Consider the following 20,984-nt stretch of genomic DNA (forward strand, 5'->3'; position numbering starts at 1 on the left):
CAGGTCAAAGGCAGTTAATTCGTAGCAAAGATATAATCCCTAACCATCCAGTTTTCCAAGACACGGTGGAAGAAACTAGCCAGACGTACGAGATCCACGCCAGTCTGGTCCGGCTCACCTCCTCGGCGTCCGCATCTACTAACTCTCTAGGGTTACCTGCAGAGGGGGCGCCCGCTCGCAGCTGTCCCCCACCGCGCCCCGCAGCCCAGGGCCGGCTCCCCCAGTGTTCCCGGGGGAGGGGGGGCTCACGCTCTCCGCCCCTACCCCGCCCCCCGCCCGCCGGCGTCTCAGCCAGACCCTGGATTGTGCGTAAAGCCAGGCAGCCGGGCAGCCCTGGGAACTAGGAGGAAAACAAAGGGGCAGGGGCTGTCGGCGGGGACCGCAGTTTCAGGTAAGGCGGCAGAAGGGACCCTCTCTCGGGGTTAACATGAGAGCAGGTCGCTGCGGGAAGAGAGGCGCTCGTGAGTGGGGCGGTGGGGAGCACAGAGTGTGAACACCCACGTTAGAACGCAAGTAGCCCTTAGCCGCGCAGGGCTCTCACTTCACCTTGCCACCTGCGGCACCTCGCCCAGGACCACGTGACGGTCAGATCCCTCCCAGGTTTAGAATCCCCTGCTTCCGCTCCGTCGCAGACCCCGCCCCTCAGGCAGGAGGATCCTGACGTGGTTACACCCCCACCGCCACCGCCTCCTCCTCCGCTCCCAGTACGTGCGGGGCGGGGCTCTCCGACCAGCCCCAGCCGGCAGCCTGGTTCCTTCCCGCCCTCGCCGGGCCCCGCCCCCCGCCGGGCCCTGCCCCCTGCCTCCGAGTCCTCTGGACGAGTCCCGCCTCTGAAGTGCTCCGCCCCTCCGCCCCCCGGTCTGTTTGTAAGGAGCTGAGCCTCAACGATTGGTTGGAGTCAGAGACTTCGTTCCCTAATTGGCTGTGGTGCACGGCCGGCTTTCCGCAGGACGCGGTGACCCGGAAGTGGTTCTGAGGCCCGGGCCGCGTGGAGCCCCCAACCCCGGCGCGGGCTACCTAGTTGCCGCGGCCGCCGCGATGACCAAAATAAAGGCTGATCCTGACGGGCCGGAGGCTCAGGCGCAGGCGGAGGCGTGCCTCGGGGAGCGCACTTACCACGAGCTGCTGGTGAACCTGAACCCCATCGCGCAGCCCCTGGCCTCTCGCCGTCTCACGCGGAAGCTCTACAAGTGCATCAAGAAAGGTGCTGCGGCCGCCGCGGAGGCCGGTGGTGGCGCGGGCGGCGGGCCGAGGCCCCCGGACTGACTTCTCTGTCGTTGCAGCCGTGAAGCAAAAGCAGATTCGGCGCGGGGTGAAGGAGGTTCAGAAGTTTATCAACAAAGGCGAGAAAGGGTAAGCGCCCCCCACCCCGCTCGGCGCGTTTTGCGACTCTGGACGGTAGCACGGGTATCCCCGCTACTCGGGAGGTGCTCGGGAAAGTCCTTGGAGGTAATCCGGCCCCGGGTGGGTTCCCTCCCGTACACGTCGCCCGCCAGGGCTCGGAGGAACGCTACCGGGAAAGTGAGTTCCGGGGAAAGCGCGCCGAATAAGGCAGCTCGCGCAGGGTCGAGCCCAGCGTCCTCCATTCATGGAACGTCCTGAGAGGACTGCGAAGGGCTGTACAGGCTGCAGTGAGAATGCCTTCATGACCTCGTTCTGGCCCCCAGGCCAGGCAATAAACCCTTCCGAGGACAGGACGAAGCCTCTCGGTGCTTCACGTCTTTAAGTATGCGCTGCATTGTTGGTGCTCAAGAGCGGAGTCTCGCTGGGGGCTGTGATGCACAGTGGGAAGTCTGGTCTAGGGTGCGGGGCTTTCTGCCAGAAGATACTGGCCCCAGGCTGGAGAGAGGTAGTGGTGGACAGAAGCCTGGCCTTCTCCTGGAGCTTCCTAAGCCATGGTAGACTGAGTTTTTGTACTCTGAGCTCTGCCGGCCACCGAGGGTTAAAGCCAGGGAATGACATGATTACCTTTACCCTCGTGAAGAGTTTTCTGGCAACTGGCGGGGGGGGGGGGGGGGGGCGCACAAACAAATTGAGCTAAGAGGCTGCTCCAGTGTAGGACAGGTGATGGCGATGGCAATTAGGTTATTGGTGGCTGAAACAGAATTAAAGAGGATGAATCTGAGAGGACTTTGAGACTTGGAATGAGGAGGTCTGGATTCCAGCTGAGCAGAGGGCCCATTTAGAGGGACCCGGCTTTGCGTGGGAAGATCATGAGTTTGCTGCTGTTTAGATATGGGACACACAAACACACACACACTCCCTGGCCCACTGGCAGAACTGTCAGATAGGCAGATGGCCACACAGACTGGAGGCTTGGGAGAGGCCAGGCAGAGAGAACAGATTTGGGATTTGTGCGCACATACATGGCACCTGACGCCGTGGCTGTGGCCCAGGTCAGCCAGGGAGAAGGTGCAGCCAAGGGTCAGGTTGTAAGGAGCACCAGCAAGCACTGAAAGGACACTTGAAGGGGTGCCGGCAGAGGACAGCCTGGAAGACAAAAGGAAACCTAGGAGAGTGGGCCCAGTACAGGGAACTAAGAGCTCTTTCCTTGTGTTTGTCTCTTGCCCCTCTCTGGACAATATTCTTCCTTGGTGTGTTTAGGATTCCCAAGGCCCTTGCCCCAGAGCCCTGACACCTTGCCAGGCAGGAGTCCTACCTGATGGCTCTCTGGCGAGCCTTCATTGCTTCCCTGTGACTCTTGGGACAAGCTCAGGCTTCTCAGCCTGGCACTGAAGGCCCCGAGGTTCTGCTGCTGCCAGTTTCTCTAGCCTCCTTGTCCGTCCCCATCACTTCCCTGGGTTTCAAAGCCATCCCAGGCCCCCATCAGCCAGCTCCTGGGTATGTGCAGTCATTCTGATTCTCTCAGTCTCAGATGCTTTCCCCTCCTCCAGCCCCTCCAAAGGCTGCCTGACACCTTCTTCATTAAGCTTTCTGATCCAGAGTTGCCTCCTGATTCCTTTTTTGGCTGGCTCTCACTCCTTGGTGTCACTTCCATACCTCACCTGTCCCAGTGGAATCCCACTTGTCACCTGTGTGGGGTATTTATTTACTTCTTTGCCAAGAACTAGGGCTCAGCTCCCCAGAAGAAGTGATCACCAAACAAATTTGCATGCACTCTCAGAAGGTGGGAGATTCGCATTTGGGGTCCTTGAGGGTTGGGGGGCCATCTTCTCTGTCCAGAGGTAGCACTTTCAACTGAAAGAGGGAATGAGCAAGTTAGAAATGGTGTTTCTCTCACTATAGGATCATGGTTTTGGCAGGAGACACGTTGCCGATTGAGGTATACTGCCATCTCCCAGTTATGTGCGAAGACCGGAATCTGCCCTACGTCTATATCCCCTCTAAGACGGTAAGGAACACATGCCCGCCCCCACCCCTCCCCGATCTTGGTCATAACTGGAGAGGGTCTGGCATCAGGTTGGTCCAAACAGGCCACAGTGGAGAAATGGAAGCTTTGGAGTTGAGACTGATCTGAATGGATCCTTTGCTCTGCTGGTCCCTGGCTCAGTGTCCTTCTTGGAAACTGGGAATCCCCGCCCTCGTGGACCATGGGAATGAGAAAGGAGGTATACGAGGATGTGCTCTGGATGTGCTCTGTCCATGCAGTTGCTGAGCCCATGTTAGTCCTATTAGGTGGTTGCAGTGCTTGGGGAAGTGGGGGCTGTTCAAGGGACTGGTAGCTGGCCTGATTCTCACATAGAGATGAGGAGAACATAGGCCCTGGCTTGGGCAGCAGCCTCTGAGGCCGGAAGTTCATTCACGCTTGCTACGGGGCCGTGTAGGCCCACTGTTGCCAGCCCACAGCTTGAAAGTTGGCAGATGGGACATGGACTGAACTGCATGTCTGAGGGCTGGATGAAGCCAGTGGGTCAGGGTTTTGTGACTCCCTGGCATACAGGTGGTGCCGCCTTTTCCCCCACATGGCCTTTCTTGCCTTCATCCGCAGGACCTGGGTGCAGCCGCGGGCTCCAAGCGCCCCACCTGTGTGATCATGGTCAAGCCCCACGAAGAGTACCAGGAGGCTTATGATGAGTGCCTAGAGGAAGTGCAGGCCCTGCCATCCCCAATTTGAAGGACTTGGGAACCTGCTCCGGAAGCTGCAGGGCTGGTGGTGGGCCAGCTCTCTGCCCCTGATCGCCCGTGCTCGCACCTCTTCCTGGGCCCCCTGCGGCCCGTCTTCCTCCCAGGCCACTCCTCCAGCTCTTCCAGGAAGGCAGAGCTGCATCTTCTCCCTTCGGCACCAGTGCAGACGGTTTCCAGAATGGAGTGTGGGGGAAGTAAATGCTAAGACTAAAGTGTGGTGAGTCTGTGGGTGTTTTTTCGGTGGCAGCTGCTGGTGGGGCCAAGGAGGTGGTAGGCAGGAGAGAGTGGAAGCAGCCTTTCTCACCAGAGAACCCAAAGGACTCCGAGGGTGTTTGGTGCTGCTGCTGGGCCGGTGAGGCTGGTGCCAGACTCCAGCTGAGAACAGACTCTGCTGCCCACCCCCAGCTTCTGCCTCCCACTAATGGGAGCTGTACCATAGGCTGCTGGCAGACCCCATGCACAGAAGCCTGCGCCTGCGGCTGGTGTTGGGGACACCCCCATTCCTCTTTCCTCCTTCCCCTGCCCCTAAGGGGCTGAAATGCCACTGGGAAACTTCTGGAAACAATTTAGTCACATACATAGGACATTTGAAGTACACATATGAAGCTGAAGATGAACCCCAGGCCAGTTCTCCTGCTCGCCATAATGACCCCAGTGACCCAGGCCCTTCAAGCATCTCAGGCTTCAGGTGCCTTCCTGCTCTCCAAGGCCCAGCACGGGGCTTAGTGGGGACACACAGCAACCAAGCTCCAGGCACCGTGGAGTCAACCGCAGAGAGCTTGGAATGGAGGGTCGGATCCAATTTCGATTCCAAACTCTCCTTTATAATCTCTGAGTCCCGTAGGGCAAGTCAGCGCACCTTCCGAGATCCTCGAGCACTGCTTCCCAGTAAGGAGGGTACAGGACTGGATATATTTTTGTGTAAAAGCCTCTGGCCCAGGGTCTGTTGGGACACCCCTGGGCCTTTTTGTCACCTAGTCAGAGATGCCGCATGCTGAGTTCTGTCTGGGTGTGGAGGGTGTGCAGTAATTCCTGTCGGTGAAGCCAATAAGTCAGGTAAAGTAAGGAGAAGGCCTGTGAATATATTTGCTCACTTATAAAACCAGGGCAGTGGGTTTGAACCCAGACTATTTACAGTGGGGAATGGATACATACAGTCATGAAGAAGAACCACGGCTCAGGCGCCAGGTGCTGGCAGGACTGGAAGCGACCTGGCTGGGGCAGGGTCAAAAAGACGTCTGCATAGCTGGCCAAGTGCTTTGCTTCTGTTGACTGCTACGAAGTCACTGGCATACAGAAACAGGGCAGCCGCAGGAGGACAGAGGCCTGTGTCCCTACCCTTCCAGCCAAGGAGCCAGCTGCCCGGCACAGATGGGCTCCTCTCCCTTCTTGGCCTCTGTCCATGGTGGTGCTCAGCATTTGCTCTGAAATGAACCACAGTCTACTGAAGCCAACCACCCCCAAGGAGACAGAGCAAGGCTCGTGGGTGGAAAACCCCTCTGACAAAGTTCCTTCAAGGCAGGTATCAGAATATGATGCGTTTGCCATCTGCTGGGTTCTGCTCCATGGGACAGTAGGGACACTTCAGCCTGCAGAGGGAGGAGAGTGGAGAATGTCTCGGGCTGGCCAGCAGGGGAGCCGAGCCAGGATGGGGCAGTTCACGGGGAACTTACTTTCCTCCATTAATGAGCTTGTTGAGGGCGTCCCGGGAGATCACGTGGCCACAGATGAGCTTGATGGGAGGGTTGGAATCGGAGGTCTGCTGCCGGAGGATGGGGCAGGCGAACACTGAGTGGTACCAGCACTTCATGCCGAGTTCAATCTCAATCTGGGGAGGCCAGAGGAGGGGTGAGTCCCACTGCCAGCTGTGGCTGCCCTTCCCAGGGCCTTCTGCCTGCCCTCCACAGCCCCCTGCGCCAGGCCTCACCGGTAGCTCATCCTTGTGACTCCAGACCCCCGTGCACTGCCTCTGCTCAATCACAGCCTTGATGTTCATCAGCACAGGCAGCGCCACACAGCCAGAGGCAAAGCTGCGGAACAAAGAGCAAGGGCTGCAGTGGCCCAGACCCAGAGCCCGGCACACCGTCCTCGGCCTGTGTCTTAGGGCGGGGTTCTAAAGTGGCACATGTCAGACTGGTCCTTGAAAGTCTCCCCAGTCGCTCATAAAGTGCCACATAGGTAGTTATGTGTGTCCGACTCTGGAGTCATTCTAATGTACCCCCGAGTTTGACGACCTATGGGAAAGACAAAGATCCAGGGGGCAGATACCAGCTCGTCCAAACCACTGGAATGCCACTGGTGTGATGGGGACAGTGATCAGCTTGAAAGCGCCCCAGCCTGTCCGCTCCACCCTGCTGTCATGCCCCTCTGTGATGGGTCATCATCAGTGAGGGCACTTAGACCCCAGGCAGATCCTAATCTCACAGGGACTCCAGCAGGGGCGGGGCATTTACTGGCTGGGCTAAATACCTATGCTGCGCCCAAGAACCGTCCTGAACTGTCCCTGGTGTTCTGGCCGGGTAACACTATTTTTTAACCAGAATCCTTCCTGGAGTGAGGCAGGAGGGGACGTGCCACTCCACTGTGGTGCAGGGTGGGATTCTGGGACCAGATCCACGGGCTCTTTATTCCCCATCAGGCCCTGGGTAAGTCCACGCTTGCCAGGGGCCTGCGTGTTTTCTCATCTGTAAACCAAGCGTAACTACCTGGAATTCCCAGGGCTTCATGGAGTCCTGAGAACATCACGGTAAAGGAGCCTCCCAAGGGAAAGGTCTCCACACATGCTACCCAGGCACTTCCCATTCTCTCTGATGGCCAGTGGTCGGAGAGGTGGCCAGGCTGCAGAGGCTCCTGTGGTAAGTCAGGGCTGAGGTGGCAGCAGCACAGAGACCTTATTCAAAAGACCTTACAAAAAGGGAACCTTGACCCCACCACTGACTGCAGCGACGTCAAGCCACAACTCTTCCTAACCTCAGTTTCTCCAGCTGTGAAAATCAGGTAACTCCTACCCAGAAGCATGACTGAGAGAGCCAATTTTGGTCTGAAACAACCAAGTACTGCCCCAGGCACACGGAATGGCCTCCACAGACTGTTTCCCTTGAAACTACTCTCCCACTCGCGCTGCCCCCATGGGGCTGCCAGTACCTGACACTGAGGGGTGACTCCACCGACAGCCCCAGCAGGGAACAAGCATCCCTGGTAAAGGTCTCGCAGATCTCTGCCCAATGGCTGTTGTCCAGGAGGTGGCAGTAGGGCGACTTCTCCAAGCCCAGCCGCAGGTACACCAGGCTGCCCATCATCACCTGGATCTCTGCGGAGCAACCAGGCACAAGTCAGGGCAGCAGGGGAGCGGGCTGGGGCAGCGGAAGGGCAGAGGGAGAGCAGGGTGGGCCCCTCGGCTCCCAGGCCCCAGAGCAGCAGGACCAGCCTGCAGAGATACCCTCAGGCAAAACTGGTCAAAGTCCAGTGTGGAGGCAGAGTCTCGGGGCTGCTGCTGCTGCTGCTGCAGGACAAGGACAAGCATCAGCCACAGTCCGACATTCTCTTCCATCCTTCCAAGTGCACTGAGGAGCGAGTCTCAGGTTGGTGCTCACGTTTTTCTTCTCCAACACTAGCTACTCTCCCTTCTAAAAAGCTCTCAGATGGTATCTAGATTTACTAACAGTGCTTGGTTTTTATGATTTCACAAAATGTGAGGTAATAAACAGGAAGAGTGGAGCTAAAGAACCAGTTACTACGGGTAGGAGTGGTTACTAATGGCGAGCATCTGGAAGGGGAGACTAGTCACAGCGGTCTGGAAATCCTGGTGGGATGGAAGGAAGCTGTGGAGAGGCGCCAAGTGAGTCTTAAGGAAACAAGTGGGCTGCTGCTAGGTGGGAGAGCTCAGGGCTGAGGCGCAGGGGCACACATGGCCCCGTGTGCTGAGTGCTGGTTTGGCACATGGAGGGTGTGCCTGGCCTGAGACGAAGCTGGAAGGGTATGGCAGAGGGGGATGCGGGGTGCAGGGGGAGAGTTCACCTGGGAGGCTCTGAGGGAGGGCTCAGAGTTCTCAGGTTGGGGAAAGGCATCCTGGTTACAGCTCCTCAGGCGGGGCAGGAACTCATACCCCAAGCCCTGACCCCTGCTAACGCTGACACCCACCGGAGCCCGGCAGCCCAGAGCCCAGCCCCCTGAGTACTCACCTCGCTGGTGCAGCCGAGCAAATGGCTGAAAGTGCCGGGCATAGCTGAGGGCCTCGAGCTGCTTCTCGGGGCCGCCTGCCAGGAGGCGGATGAAGTGTAGGCGGTGCAGCTTGAACTCCAGGGAGCTGTTGAGCTCGAGCAGGCGCTGCCTGTGGGAGACGGCCCATCTGGGAAGAAAGGGAGCTCGTGGGGCAGGAGAAGGGACCCTGGTTGAGCCGGGATGGAGAGGTGGGCTCCAAAAGCCCAAGGGCAGGAGGCATGTCAAGTACACCAGGTGATGGGAAGACCATAGATGGGCCCTGTTCCCACACTAGCCCACCTGAGGGCCTACTTACTCCAATGCTGGCCCTAGGTCTTGTTCGTGCAGAGCTTCCAGGATTCGATTCAACTCGAGGAAAGGCTGCTTAAAGTCCAAGTCCACGTTCAGTGTTGATTCCTGTGGGGAGAGTGCAATCCCACTGCTGGAGGACTGTGTTTCCAGAATATTCCAGTTATGGAAGGCTGAGTGTTGCGGGCTGGCCTCCTTGGAGTACAGACTACAAAACCCACCCCCGCCCCAGGATCTTAGAGACCTGTGTTGAGTAGCATGGTAAGAAAGTTATTCTTCGGGCGCCTGGGTGGCTCAGTGGGTTAAGCCGCTGCCTTCGGCTCAGGTCATGATCTCAGGGTGCTGGGATCGAGTCCCGCATCGGGCTCTCTGCTCAGCAGGGAGCCTGCTTCCCTCTCTCTCTCTCCGCCTGCCTCTCTGCCTACTGTGATTTCTCTGTCAAATAAATAAATAAAATCTTTAAAAAAAAAAAAAAAGAAAGTTATTCTTCAGTCCTCTTAATCATATTGAGAAAATACCCTTACTTCTACTGCTCGTGTGTTTGTAACACTTAACAAGTGCCACTCTGTCATGTTACTAATTTCCTTTTTTAAGAAAGTGGTATCAGGCCTCAACTCAGAACCCTGACGGGCAACGGACCCCAGCTAGAGGTTAATGACTTTACTTGCCATCGTATATATTTATGGAGCTAGCTTCTACTGATGGCAGGGACAATGATTTCCCTTCTAAAATCAGTGTATAGAAAGCATGACAGGAAGCAAATCGAAAGCCAACCATGAAACAGAAGCAGAAGAGGCTGCTTCTAGCACCTTTGCAGAGAGGCCATTACCTGGCACAGCTCCTCGGCAACGCTGAGCATGCCTTGCTGGTACAGGTGCTCCACGATGGCTGTCTGCAGGATCTGCTGCTGCTTCTCCCTCGAGTCCCACACCGCGTCGGAGACCACACCGCAAATCTCTGAGTCAAAGTTCTGCCGAGGACAAGAGACAAGGCTCTGTGACTCAGCGTTCTCATTTCCTGCGGAGCAACCCCCAGCCTCAGACACCAGCTCTGGGGTTCACCCACCCCCCGCCCAAGGCTGCTCACACACTCACCCTGTCAATGGCTTTGCCCACTCGGGAGACGCTGCTGTGAATGTCCTTATGGTCCAAAGCCAGCTTCTGCACAGTGTCTTTGATCTTCCGGCAGCACTGTGACATCACCAGGGAGAGGGTGGCTGACAGAGGGGTTCCCTGGAGAGCTACAGGGAAACACTGGCGGTGAATCAGGACACAGAGCAGCACACCTGGTCCCTCCTGGCTCTCTTCTCAACACCAGCCTGGAGGCCCAGGACGCAGCCCCAAACCCCAGGGTGAAAGACCCCGGCTTCTGTCCCAGGTCCTGCCACTCTTTATTTATTTATTTATTTATTTATTTATTATTTTTTTTTTTTTAAAGATTTTATTTATTTATTTGACAGAGAGAGAGATCACAAGCAGACAGAGAGGCAGGCAGAGAGAGAGAGAGGGAAGCAGGCTCCCCGCCGAGCAGAGAGCCCGATGCGGGACTCGATCCCAGGACTCCGAGATCATGACCCGAGCCGAAGGCAGCGGCCTAACCCACTGAGCCACCCAGGTGCCCCGCTGCCACTCTTTAACTGCCTGCCTTGGAATTGGTCAAGTGGGCCAAGTGGCTTCATCTCTCTGTTCATTCATGCGGTGAAAGGACCTGCCCTGTCTGTTGCTGTGAAATGTAGATGATTTGGCACGTCCTATGGGAAAGTACTTTATTTTAGCTTCTTTAATCCTCCCCACCATGCTCTGCAGTGGACACTGTTAGTATCCTGTCCTGTAGCTGGGGAAGCTGAGGCCATGACTTGCTAGGTGACAACAATGACAGAGCTAAAACACCTTCTCACCACCACCACACCAGACGGCTCTTCACTGTCTTGAGTCAGATGCCACATGCAAGGCGGCTTTGGGTCATAAGGTACTATCCCCATGTTAGTGCCTCTTACCAACCCAGAGATACTGCCAGGGAAGTTCAGGATATTTCTGGCTCAGGACTCCCAGCCTGCAGTGGTTTCCACTGCCGCAGCTGGGCTAGAACCAGACCCACTTCTAAGAGCACATGGGACTCGGAAAGAGGAGGACAGACAGAGCATCCGCCCCTTCCTCCAGCCCAGCACCAGTGCACCTTCTTTAGATGGCAGCGCCTTGGTTCAGGGAAATAAAAGTGACCCAAGAGAGCCAGGGAGGGTCTCAGCTCCAAGACCAGAAGCCCTGGAAGAGACATGCATTCTACCAAGTCACTGAACACACAGAATGGGAACTGGAGCTGCTGGAGCACCGGGACCTCCTCGGGGCGGGGGGCGGGGGGGCACTGCTCTTAGAATGAGGACAGTGTAGACTGAGAGGATCACACAGGCACTTGGATCCAGGGGGGCCTGGACATTTCAGTCACCTGAGTCCATGAATCCAGTGTCCCCCACTCCCGCCTGTTCATTTAAGCTGGTCTGAGCTGGGTTCTGTACCTGTAACTGAATGCCTTCTGACAAATACCACCAGGAAGTGGGGGTGGGGCCTCACACAGGGAGATGGGCAGCCCCCCCCAACACTTTTCTATTAAAGTAAGCTCCACGCCCACCATGGGGCTTAAACTCATGATCCCAAGATCAAAGATCAATCTAAGACAATTTAAGGATCCAAATAAAGAATAATAGTAATAAATTATAACCCAATGAATAAAATAAGAATCTATGTGGTGTGAGGGCGACTGGGTGGCTCAGTGGGTTAAAGCCTCTGACTTTGGCTCAGGTCCTGATCCCAGGATCCTGGGATCGAGCCCCACGTCAGGCTCTCTGCTCCACAGGGAGCCTGCTTTCTCCCCTGTCTCTCTCTGCCTACTTGTGATTTCTCTCTCTGTCAAATAAATAAAATCTTAAAAAAAAAAAAAAGAGGGGCACCTGGGTGGCTCAGTGGGTTAAAGCCTCTGCCTTCAGCTCAGGTCATGATCCCAGGGTCCTGGGATCGAGCCCCGCATCGGGCTCTCTGCTCAGCGGGGAGCCTGCTTCCTCCTCTCTCTCTCTGCCTGCCTCTCTGCCTACTTGTGATCTGTCTGTCAAATAAATAAATAAAAATCTTAATAAAAAAAAAAGAAGGTAAATTTTAATTATAGATCAACTTAAAAAAGGACATAGGAATCAGGGGTGACTACTGGTCAAATCTAAGACAATTTAAGGATCAAAATAAAGAATGATAGTAATAGATTATAACCCAATGAATAAAATAAGAATCTATGTGGTGTGAGGGCGCCTTGGTGGCTCAGTGGGTTAAACATCTGCCTTCGGCCCAGGTCATGATCTCAAGAGTCCTGGGATCAAGCTGCACATCGGGCCCACTGCTCAGCAGGGAGCCTGCTTCCCCTACCCCTCTCTGCCTGTCTCTATGCCTGCTTGTGATCTCTCTCTCTCTGTCAAATAAATAAATAAAATCTTAAAAAAAAAAAAAAAAAGAATCCACGTGGTGTGAACTGACAGTAAGGGAAAAAGCAAAGTTTAATGCCAACAACGACAGCTGATCCTTCAACAATATGGGGGTTAAGGGCACCACACCATGCACAATCAAAAATATGTATGTAACTTTTGACTCCCCAAAAATGTAACTAATAGCCTTCTGGTGACCAGAAGCCTTACACAGAACACAGTCAATTGACACATATTTGGTATGTCACCTGTGCTATATACCGTATTCTTACAATAAAGCTAAGAAAAAGACAATGTCATTGAGAAAACAATAAAAAAGAAAATACATTTACAGTTCTGTACTGTATTTATTGAAAAATCTGCATGTAAGTGGACCCACAAGATCAAACCTATGCTGTGTAATGGCCAATATGAAGGAAAGATAGAGCAGGAAAAGTCACCCATGTTGCTTTCTAATAACTGATTGAGGCAAGAAATCATCCCTGGATCAATTCGCTCAAGTACAAGAAAGTGCATATTTACATAGGCTCAAAGCATCTCCCCTCAAATTTCTTACTAATAAACTGTAAAGAAATGTTTTTTCTTTTTTAAGATTTTATTTATTTATTTGACAGACAGAGATCACAAGTAGGCAGAGAAAGAGGAGGAAGCAGGCTCCCCGCAGAGCAGAGAGCCCGATGCGGGGCTCAATCCCAGGATCCTGGGATCATGACCTGAGCAGAAAGCAGAGGCTTTAACCCACTGAGCCACCCAGGTGCCCCTTAACTATAAAGAAAAGTTAATTTTACACAAGGAGAACCTGGCCGACACCATCTTAACCAAGTGATCACAGTTCACATCACCAATCAGGGAAAACGAGCTGACACCTTGTACCTCCGGATATGATGCCCTGAGAACCAGATCACTTCCAAAGGACTCTGCTGCCCAAGATGCAACACCTGGGTGAGGAGGAGGACACAGCAGGCAAGCCCAAAGCAAGAGATAGTCTGTAAAATCGTTGGCTTTAGTGCTCTGAAAATGTCAGTGTCATGAACGACAAAGGCAAGTGGGAGAACTGTCCCAGGTTAAACAACCAAAGATGAGACATGAGAAACTACACGCAGCACCTGATTTTGGATTGGATCCTAGAATGGAGAATAAATTAAAATCTTTTATGAGTGGCGCCTGGATGGCTCAGTCTTTAAGCGTCTGCCTTTTGCTTAGGTCACAATCTCAGGGTCCTGGGATCGAGCCCCGAATTGGGCTCCCTGCTCAGCAGGAAGCCTTCTTCTCCCTCTTTCACACCCCCTGATTGTGTTCCCTCTCTCACTGTCTATCAGGTAAATCAAAATCTTAAAAAAAAAAAAAAAAAAGTGGTTTATGAAAACTACTGGACAGTGACAAAACTGAAGAACTGAACTATATTTATTACATCATAATACTGCATTAATGTTTAACTTCTTGATTTAATAATTATACTGTATTTATGTAAAAGAATGCCCGTGACCTTAGGAGATATACACTGAAAGTTTAGGGGCAAAGTGGTATGATAGCTGCAACTTACTTTCAAGTGGCTAGAAAGTAAGAGTAGGCAAGAGAAGTGATAAAGCCATTATGGCAATATATCAGCAGTCAATGTTTTCTATAAATCTGAGATGATCTCAAGGTGTCTAAAAATTCAAAGTAGAAAAGCAAATGGAAAACAAAACATAAAATGAAAATAATCTTAGGTAAACTAATAATTTTTTAAAAAATATTTTTATTTACTTCATGAGAGACAGAGAGAGGGAGAGGGAGGAACGGACTCCCCACTGAGCAGGGAGCCCGATGTGGGACTCAATTCCAGGACCCCAAGATCATGACCTAAGCTGAAGGCAGATGCTTAACAGAGCCACCCAGGCACCTGGTAGGTAAACTAATAATTTCTGTTGGACTTTTTGAAATAAATTAGAATGACTCCCATTATCCCACTGAAGGAGGCCTCCGCATCCACAGACTAATGTCCAAACTGTCATCCTTCTAGGAGCCTGTCACCTAGAGGCCTTGGGGGCTCCCAGGCTCCTGGGGAGGCAGACCAGGGGCTGGAGGGGGGGCACTCACCTGCGCTGGCCAGCTCAGCCCGCAGCTGGCCCACATAGTGTAGGAGCTCCTCCAGGCTCTGCTCGCAGTGCTGCCCATAGGTCAGGAACTTCTGCAGGACCTTGTCCACCTCCCTTTCCACACTTGCACACTGCTCCATGGTGACCTCTGCCTGTGGGCGGGAGGGGTCAGCTGCATCAGGCCCCACCTGGGCTGGGGGTGGGGGGCATGCTGCGGAGGGCTCCCAGATCCCCCTCACCACACCCATGTCATTTATCAATACTCAGCAATTCCTGGCTTAACATGGGTATCCACGGCACCCATCACCCGGAGCCACGGTACCCCAGAGAGACCAGGCAGGCATAAGGACAGATGTTTTAAATCATGGTGACAAAATTACTGTTCCCAACTCTTTTCATTCTATAATCCCTGGTCATCTCTTTTTAATCAGAAGAGAGAGCAGGCCTCAACAGAGTCCTCAGCGGGCAATACTGTCTACTAAAAATATGTATGAATACCGCCTATTTTCATATCTCATGTATGTTAAGCACCTTCTCTTCAATTAGTGGACTTGGTTTTCCACACACTACAGTGATAGAACCCCCGAAGGCAGCCCCTGAATGGCCAATAACTGAAAACACAGCCTAACGAACAGGTGCCGAGCACGTGGCCCTGATAGGCTTTGTCCACCATTCCAGCCTCAGTCTCCCCTGCTGCTCACCCTGTGTCTGGCCAACCAGAACCGCTGGTCCCTCCCAGCTCCGGGCTCGGGTTCATGTGTCTTCCTCTCCCAGATATGCCGTCAGCCCTCCCCTTGTCAACTGCTCAAGAAGCCGGCTTATCCTTCCCGGGTCAGCCCAGAGACCACCTCCTCCAGCAGTCATCCCTAGCCTGCTGCCACCGCACTCCTTCCACTTGGCACCCCTCTGTTTCAGTTTTGATCACTGGGTAAGGACCAATCTGAGGGGCCACCTCCCCCACCAGACTAGAACGTCTCTGGTTATAACGCACGCTTCCCTCCTCGTTACGCCACTGAAAAGAAAGCTGACTTTTCTGGTCCCACCACAAGGCGCCCTTCCTAAATTCCTTCCACTCTGGGGCACTGCTCCCCTCTATTTCAGAGCAGCCTTTGATGGTGACCATGTGAACACCCCTCAAAATGCTGGTGACAGACTTCCCTTCCTATATTTTCATCTAAAGGATTTGAAATTAAGGATTCTCTCAAATGTTCAAATCTGGCCAGCTGTCCATTGTCTCAAAGAAGGATCCAAAGTAACATCAGAAGACTTCCATGGCCAGTGTGACCACTGGGATGCTCCCAATTTCACCAGATTCCCCATTCCCACCAGCACCACCAGTCTTGGCCTCAACCTCCCGGCCCAGCCTACAGCCACCATCTCCTTACCAGATGAGGGATGAATGATGGGGAAATGGCAACCCAGGACCTGAGATGTGTTTCTGCCCTCTCTCCTTAAGCTGATGTCTTCATGCTACAATCTGTAATCATAATCATGATGTCCAGAAGACATGCCTTCCTCTTCATGACCTCTGAGCAAATACCCTATAACTGAAAATGACCCACGATGGGCAAAATATACCAGGGACTCCTGTCTGAAACAGTGTCATAATAATAATCACTACTGCCATTATTAGTTAACATTTCATTGGGGTTTATTATGTGCCAAGCACCATTCTAATGACGCTGCATGCATCAACTAATTTACTTAATTCTTATCAAAACACTATGAGGTAGGTACAGTTATTAGACCCAGTTTATAGATAAGAGAATGAGACACAGAAAGATTAAATAACTTGCCCAAGGTGACACGGCTGGGAAAGGGAGACCTGGGGAAGTGAAGCCAGGCCTTCTGGCTCCAGAGCCCTTCTCTGAAGCACTTTGCATCACATTACTCTCTGCACCAACTCAACAGCCCACCACCTCACCATGAAGGGAAAGCGGCCATTATCTGTGGTTGGAGGAAGTATATAGCAGCGATTAATGAAGACAGGAAACAGAAGTCAACCACAGAGCCTGTGAGATGATCACCTAGGAAAGCTGGCAGCACAAGAGAAATATGTGCCAAGAGTCTGGGCCCCAGATCACAATTTATCAAATAGAACTATAGCTCCAGAAAGGTCAGGACTTTACCAAGGCCAGACTGTCCCTGTCAACACCAACTGAAAAAGATGGTATCAGGGAACCCTTTAATATGTCTTTAATATGTCCAAGACATCTTTGGACATATTAAAGAGCTCACAAATGGGACACTTGGGTGGCTCAGTCGGTTAAGCATCTGCCTTCGGCTCAGGCCATGATCTCAGGGTCCTGGGATCCAGCCCCATTGCATTCCCTGCTCAGTGGGTAATCTGCTTGTCCCTCTCCCTCTGCTCTTTCCCCTACTCATGTTTGTTTCCGCTCTCTCAAATAAACAAAATCTTAAAAAAAAAAAAAAAAAAAAAAAGAAAGAAAAAGCAAGCAAGCAAGCAAGCAAGCTGGGGAAGGAGATGCATTTGGGTATTTTTTTTTGAAGTTTTTATTTATTTATTTGACAGAGATCACAAGTAGGCAGAGAGGCAGGCAGAGAGAGAGAGGGAGAAGCAGACTCCCCACCGAGCAGAAAGCCCAATGTGGGGCTCGATCCGGAGATCCCAGGACCATGACCTGAGCGGAAGGCAGCCACCTAACCAACTGAGCCACCCAGGTGCTCCTAGGGTGTGTCTTTAAAAAAAAAACAAAAAAACTCTGCCTAAAACAAAGGACACATGCAAACACATCAGTAGTTTCCTATGGTGGGTGGGGGAGAAGAATGGAGATAAAAGCGAATACATCAATAAATAGAGAAGAAACAAAGGCCCTGCCTGAATCAATTAAATGTATAAGGAATTGAGAAGTCTGACTAGCTCAATAAACATCTAAAAAAAAATTAAGAAGCTGGGAAACGAGAACTTCTTGCAAGTATCCCACTCAGAAAATCCAGGAGGCTAACTCAGTCTGTCCATGGTGAGCTGCTCTGCTTGAACCCCACTGGGTCATTCTCACCAGGCACTAGGGTGGATGAGTGTGTGAGTCTGTCTGTGACAACTTCATGATGAATCCAGTGGAATTTCATGTCCATTTCAAGTCCTCCTCCCCCAGAAATGTACCCCATACATTTCTGTATAGAAATGACCCACCAGCAGGATCCCTCCAAAACAACACAAACACATCAGATGCTGTCACCCCTTGACTCAACACTGCATGGCTTGACACACAACCCCTGTGTGATTACACATTGAGTCCTCTGCTCTGTGTCCTTGGCTCAGTGGCACAGTAACTGCCCGTCAACAAGTCTCCCCTGAGTAGACAGTGACCTGCTCAGGCCTGGCCAGTTTTCTCCTCTTTCTCCCCACAGTGCCCAGCCCAGGGCCTGGGCCTTGTCCACAGGGGGTGTTCAGTGAATGCTTGCTGATTAAATGAGCATCTACTTCCTAAATGAGCATCTACTTCCTCTGGGGCTAGAGGGCTTGGGCTCAAACCTGCAGGGGGAAATGACAGGAAGAGACAAAACTGAAGTATTAACCCCCCCACTAAGGCATGCATGGGTTTTGTCCCCAGACTTTGGCATCCTGAAACAGAAGGGTCCCTTCTGGGGCTAAAGGGAAGAAGTTTGTGCAAATCGCAGACACAGAACTGGACACAGACACAGAAATCAACATCCTCCAATGACCCATTCTCCACTCTGGCCACCACTCCTCTGCTTAAAACCCAATAGATTCTTACTGTACTCAGCAAAAAATCCCCCCTCCTTTTAAAAAATTTGTTTTTCTAGTATTCTCTGCACCCAACGTGGGGCTGGAATTCAGGACCCAGAGATCATGAATCACACGTTCTCTGTCTCAGCCAGCCCAACGCGCCCCCACCTTTTTATGGCCTCAGAAGCGTTACTGAAGTCGACTCCCAACCACCCCTCCAGCCTCACCTACCACTCTCCCCGTCACTGGCCACACTCCAACCACACTAGCCTCTTTTCTGTCCTTGACAGTTTATTTCTGTCTCAGGGCCTTTGCACAGACCGTTCCCTCTGCCTGATACACTCCCCTCCAAAATCTTCCCAGGACTGGTTCCTTATCAGGGTCCAGTGCCCATGTCAACTCTTCTGAGATCTATCTGACGCTGGCCCCTCTGCTCCACTCCCACGCCAGACACTCCATCTTATCACTGTTCCTTTTCTTCACCGCACGTCTCTAGTTGAAGTTTCAAATCTTTCTTCTGTCATTAACCAAAACTGGAGGGAGGGCAAAGCCCACCATTTCCCCTAGGCTGCAGCTTCTGCTAGGAGCTTCACCTGCATTAACGTGCAAATGACTGGCAAACTCCGCCTCATCCTTCCAAAGACCCTGCTCGAATGCCCTGTCTGGCCCCCTCATCCACACCGGGTTACCTCTCCAGTTCCTGGTCCCCACGCCCTAGGACTGAGGAGAAAGCCAGTCCAGGGGCAGGCTGGGGCCGCGGCTTGGTGGTGGGGGAGGTGCTCCGGAGAAGGCCCGGGGCCTGGGAGTCCGTCCGAGATGCCGCCCCCGGCGGCCCCGTCGGCAGTCCCGGGGCACCTCGCCCTCCGCCCGCACCTCCCGGCCCGGAAGCCAGTCAGTTCTCACCTGGTCCCCGCAGCTGGGACCTTGACTTCCGGCGCGTCTGTCATCGGAACCGGAAGCCGCGACGGTTGCTCGCCGGATCTGGACCCGCCCACTCACGGCCGCGCGGAGGGGTGGCCGTCCCGCGGAACAGCGGCTTCCGGTCCGAGCGCGGCGCTTCTCCCTGCCGCGCAGCTAGAGTGGAGTCGCCTGAAGGAACGCGGCTGCGGCTGGAAGCCCGGCCTCCCGTCCTTTGACTGTCGCCCGCGGGCTTCCCCGGGTACCCACAGCCTCAGGCCGGGGCCGCGACCATCCATCCCGGCCGGAAGGAACCGGGCCGACCCACGTGCGCGCCCGCGGGGGTGCGCGGGCCTGGGGTCCTGCTTCCCTCTACTCCCCGAGATCCCAGCGCCCCACCTCCGCTCTCGGAAACCGAAACCCGAAAGGACTGTGCCTTCCCCGCGCCCTGCCTTTCGCCCTCCTGCAGTGAAGACAAACCCAAACTGCAGAGTGCATGCTAGGGGTCCAAGGGTTCAGTTTTCCTGCTATGGCTCCTTGGTGCCTTCTTTGAAATATCAGCTGATCTTTAAAAGAAAAGTCGGTTTTTTCTACCCGGCCTCGCTGGTCCCCTAAGCCTGTACTTGATCTACCCACTGGGTATTCAACAGAAGGATTTTGCTGGGGGTCCCAGCCTCTGTCTTACCGCCCTCCCTGACGGACCTCCTTGGTGGCCGTCGGGGGGGATTGCATAACCGTTTTTGTTTGTTGTTGTTGTTTTTTAATATTTTATTATTTATTTGACAGAGAGAGATCACAAGTAGGCAGAGAAGCAGGCAGAGAGAGAGGGAGAAGCAGGCTCCCCGCTGAGCAGAGAGCCCGAGGTGGGGCTGGATCCCAGGACCCAGAGATCATGACCTGAGCTGAAGGCAGAGGCCTAACCCACTGAGCCACCCAGGCGCCCCTGCATAACCATTTTAAGGAGGAAGGGTAAATGTTAGGAAGAGAAAGGCGGTGACCCCAAACACAGGGCAGGGCTCAATTCACGATCCTCCCAGGCCCCCTTGCTATGTAGGGGAGGGGCAGAGAAGCCTCCCCCTACCCCCATTTCCTTCCCAGGCCTCAGGGACTTTAACTAGAAACAGGCTCTATATCTCTGTTTCCCTGACTTCCTTCTCCCTGTTGGGGCCAATTGTCATTGCAGAGCAACCTCCCCTCCATCCCACTAGGCTTCCTCCCCGCCATCCCACCCCCAAACACCCTTGCTCAATCTTGTTTTCTGTATAGGGTTTGCACAATCCAGCTGTGTTTTCTTTATAGCATTAGGCTCGAAATCCTATGTTTATTCGTTTATTCTGTCTTCCTGCCCCTAATGCGCGCACACACCGCTTTTAGGATAAAAGCATCACTGCTGATAGGTATCCCCAACAGCAAGTGCTTGGGAAAGAGTAAGTCCTTAAAAATACTCCGAGGTAGCCAATATGCTCTATTTTAAGAACGAGGAAACAGCGGCTCCAAAACCTTAGGACACACACCGGGAGGAGGGCGGTCCGCGGCCCCGGGAAGCAGCGGGGGCGTCGTCGGAGCATCCCGGAGACGCCTGTCTGTGCACCTGGAGCCTGGGTGGTCCTGGCCAACGCCGGGGCCGCGGGGGCGGAGAGTTGAGTGAACCCTGCCTGGGGCCACCGGCTAGGCTGAAACCGCCTCCAAGCCCGCAGGACCTCACAGACCTGCCCGAACGCCCTAGGCTTCTTCACTTCCTGTGGGGAAGCCCTAGCCTGCTTCACAGCCCAGGTGGGCGTGTGCAAAGTCTGGCTTCTCCAAGGACTTTGAATGTCCCGCCCGCGCGCACGCGCACCACACACACACACACACACACACACGCACACACCCATCGGGCCATTCCACCTCTAGCTGTCATTGTCGTCCACACCGAAGGTGGCTTTCCTTGCACGGCGGTTTTTTTTTTTTTTTTTTTAAACAATCTTTTTTTTTTTTTTTTTTTAAAGATTTTATTTATTTATTTGACAGAGAGAAATCACAAGTAGTCGGAGAGGCAGGCAGAGAGAGAGAGAGGGAAGCAGGCTCCCTGCTGAGCAGAGAGCCCGATGCGGGACTCGATCCCAGGACCCTGAGATCATGACCTGAGCTGAAGGCAGTGGCTTAACCCACTGAGCCACCCAGGTGCTCCGCAGGGAGCCTGCTTCTCTCTCTCTCTCTCTCTCTCTCTCTCTCTCTCTCTCTCTCTCTCTCTCTCCTC

At 53.5% G+C, this 20,984-nt stretch overlaps 2 protein-coding genes across 6 annotated transcripts; one reads left to right on the forward strand and one right to left on the reverse strand.

Moving 5' to 3' along the window:
- Positions 1 to 294: 294 nt before the first annotated feature.
- On the forward strand, positions 295 to 4,298 carry NHP2 (NHP2 ribonucleoprotein). The gene is made up of 5 exons (XM_082723688.1): positions 295 to 391; positions 950 to 1,204; positions 1,284 to 1,353; positions 3,247 to 3,352; positions 3,950 to 4,298. Exons 2-5 carry the CDS (start codon positions 1,039 to 1,041, stop codon positions 4,073 to 4,075), a joined length of 468 nt encoding a protein of 155 aa, XP_082579814.1. The 5' UTR covers positions 295 to 391; positions 950 to 1,038; the 3' UTR covers positions 4,076 to 4,298.
- Positions 4,299 to 5,148: 850 nt separating this feature from the next.
- On the reverse strand, positions 5,149 to 19,213 carry RMND5B (required for meiotic nuclear division 5 homolog B). Of its 5 annotated transcripts, XM_082723661.1 has the most exons (12): positions 18,538 to 18,760; positions 15,933 to 16,083; positions 15,522 to 15,613; positions 14,138 to 14,288; positions 9,690 to 9,835; positions 9,425 to 9,565; positions 8,603 to 8,703; positions 8,268 to 8,434; positions 7,231 to 7,396; positions 6,014 to 6,116; positions 5,760 to 5,914; positions 5,149 to 5,675 (listed from the first exon to the last, which is right to left on the reverse strand). In XM_082723661.1, exons 4-12 carry the CDS (start codon positions 14,274 to 14,276, stop codon positions 5,612 to 5,614), a joined length of 1,182 nt encoding a protein of 393 aa, XP_082579787.1. In that variant the 5' UTR covers positions 14,277 to 14,288; positions 15,522 to 15,613; positions 15,933 to 16,083; positions 18,538 to 18,760; the 3' UTR covers positions 5,149 to 5,611. The 5 variants fall into 5 exon arrangements, with proteins under 5 accessions (XP_082579787.1, XP_082579786.1, XP_082579785.1 ...); XM_082723660.1 differs by lacking the exon at positions 15,933 to 16,083 and having other exon boundaries at positions 18,752 to 19,213; XM_082723659.1 differs by lacking the exon at positions 15,933 to 16,083.
- Positions 19,214 to 20,984: the final 1,771 nt, after the last annotated feature.

This window comes from Mustela nivalis, assembly GCF_964662115.1.
Source record: "Mustela nivalis genome assembly, chromosome: 3".
NCBI classification, from domain to species: domain Eukaryota; kingdom Metazoa; phylum Chordata; class Mammalia; order Carnivora; family Mustelidae; genus Mustela; species Mustela nivalis.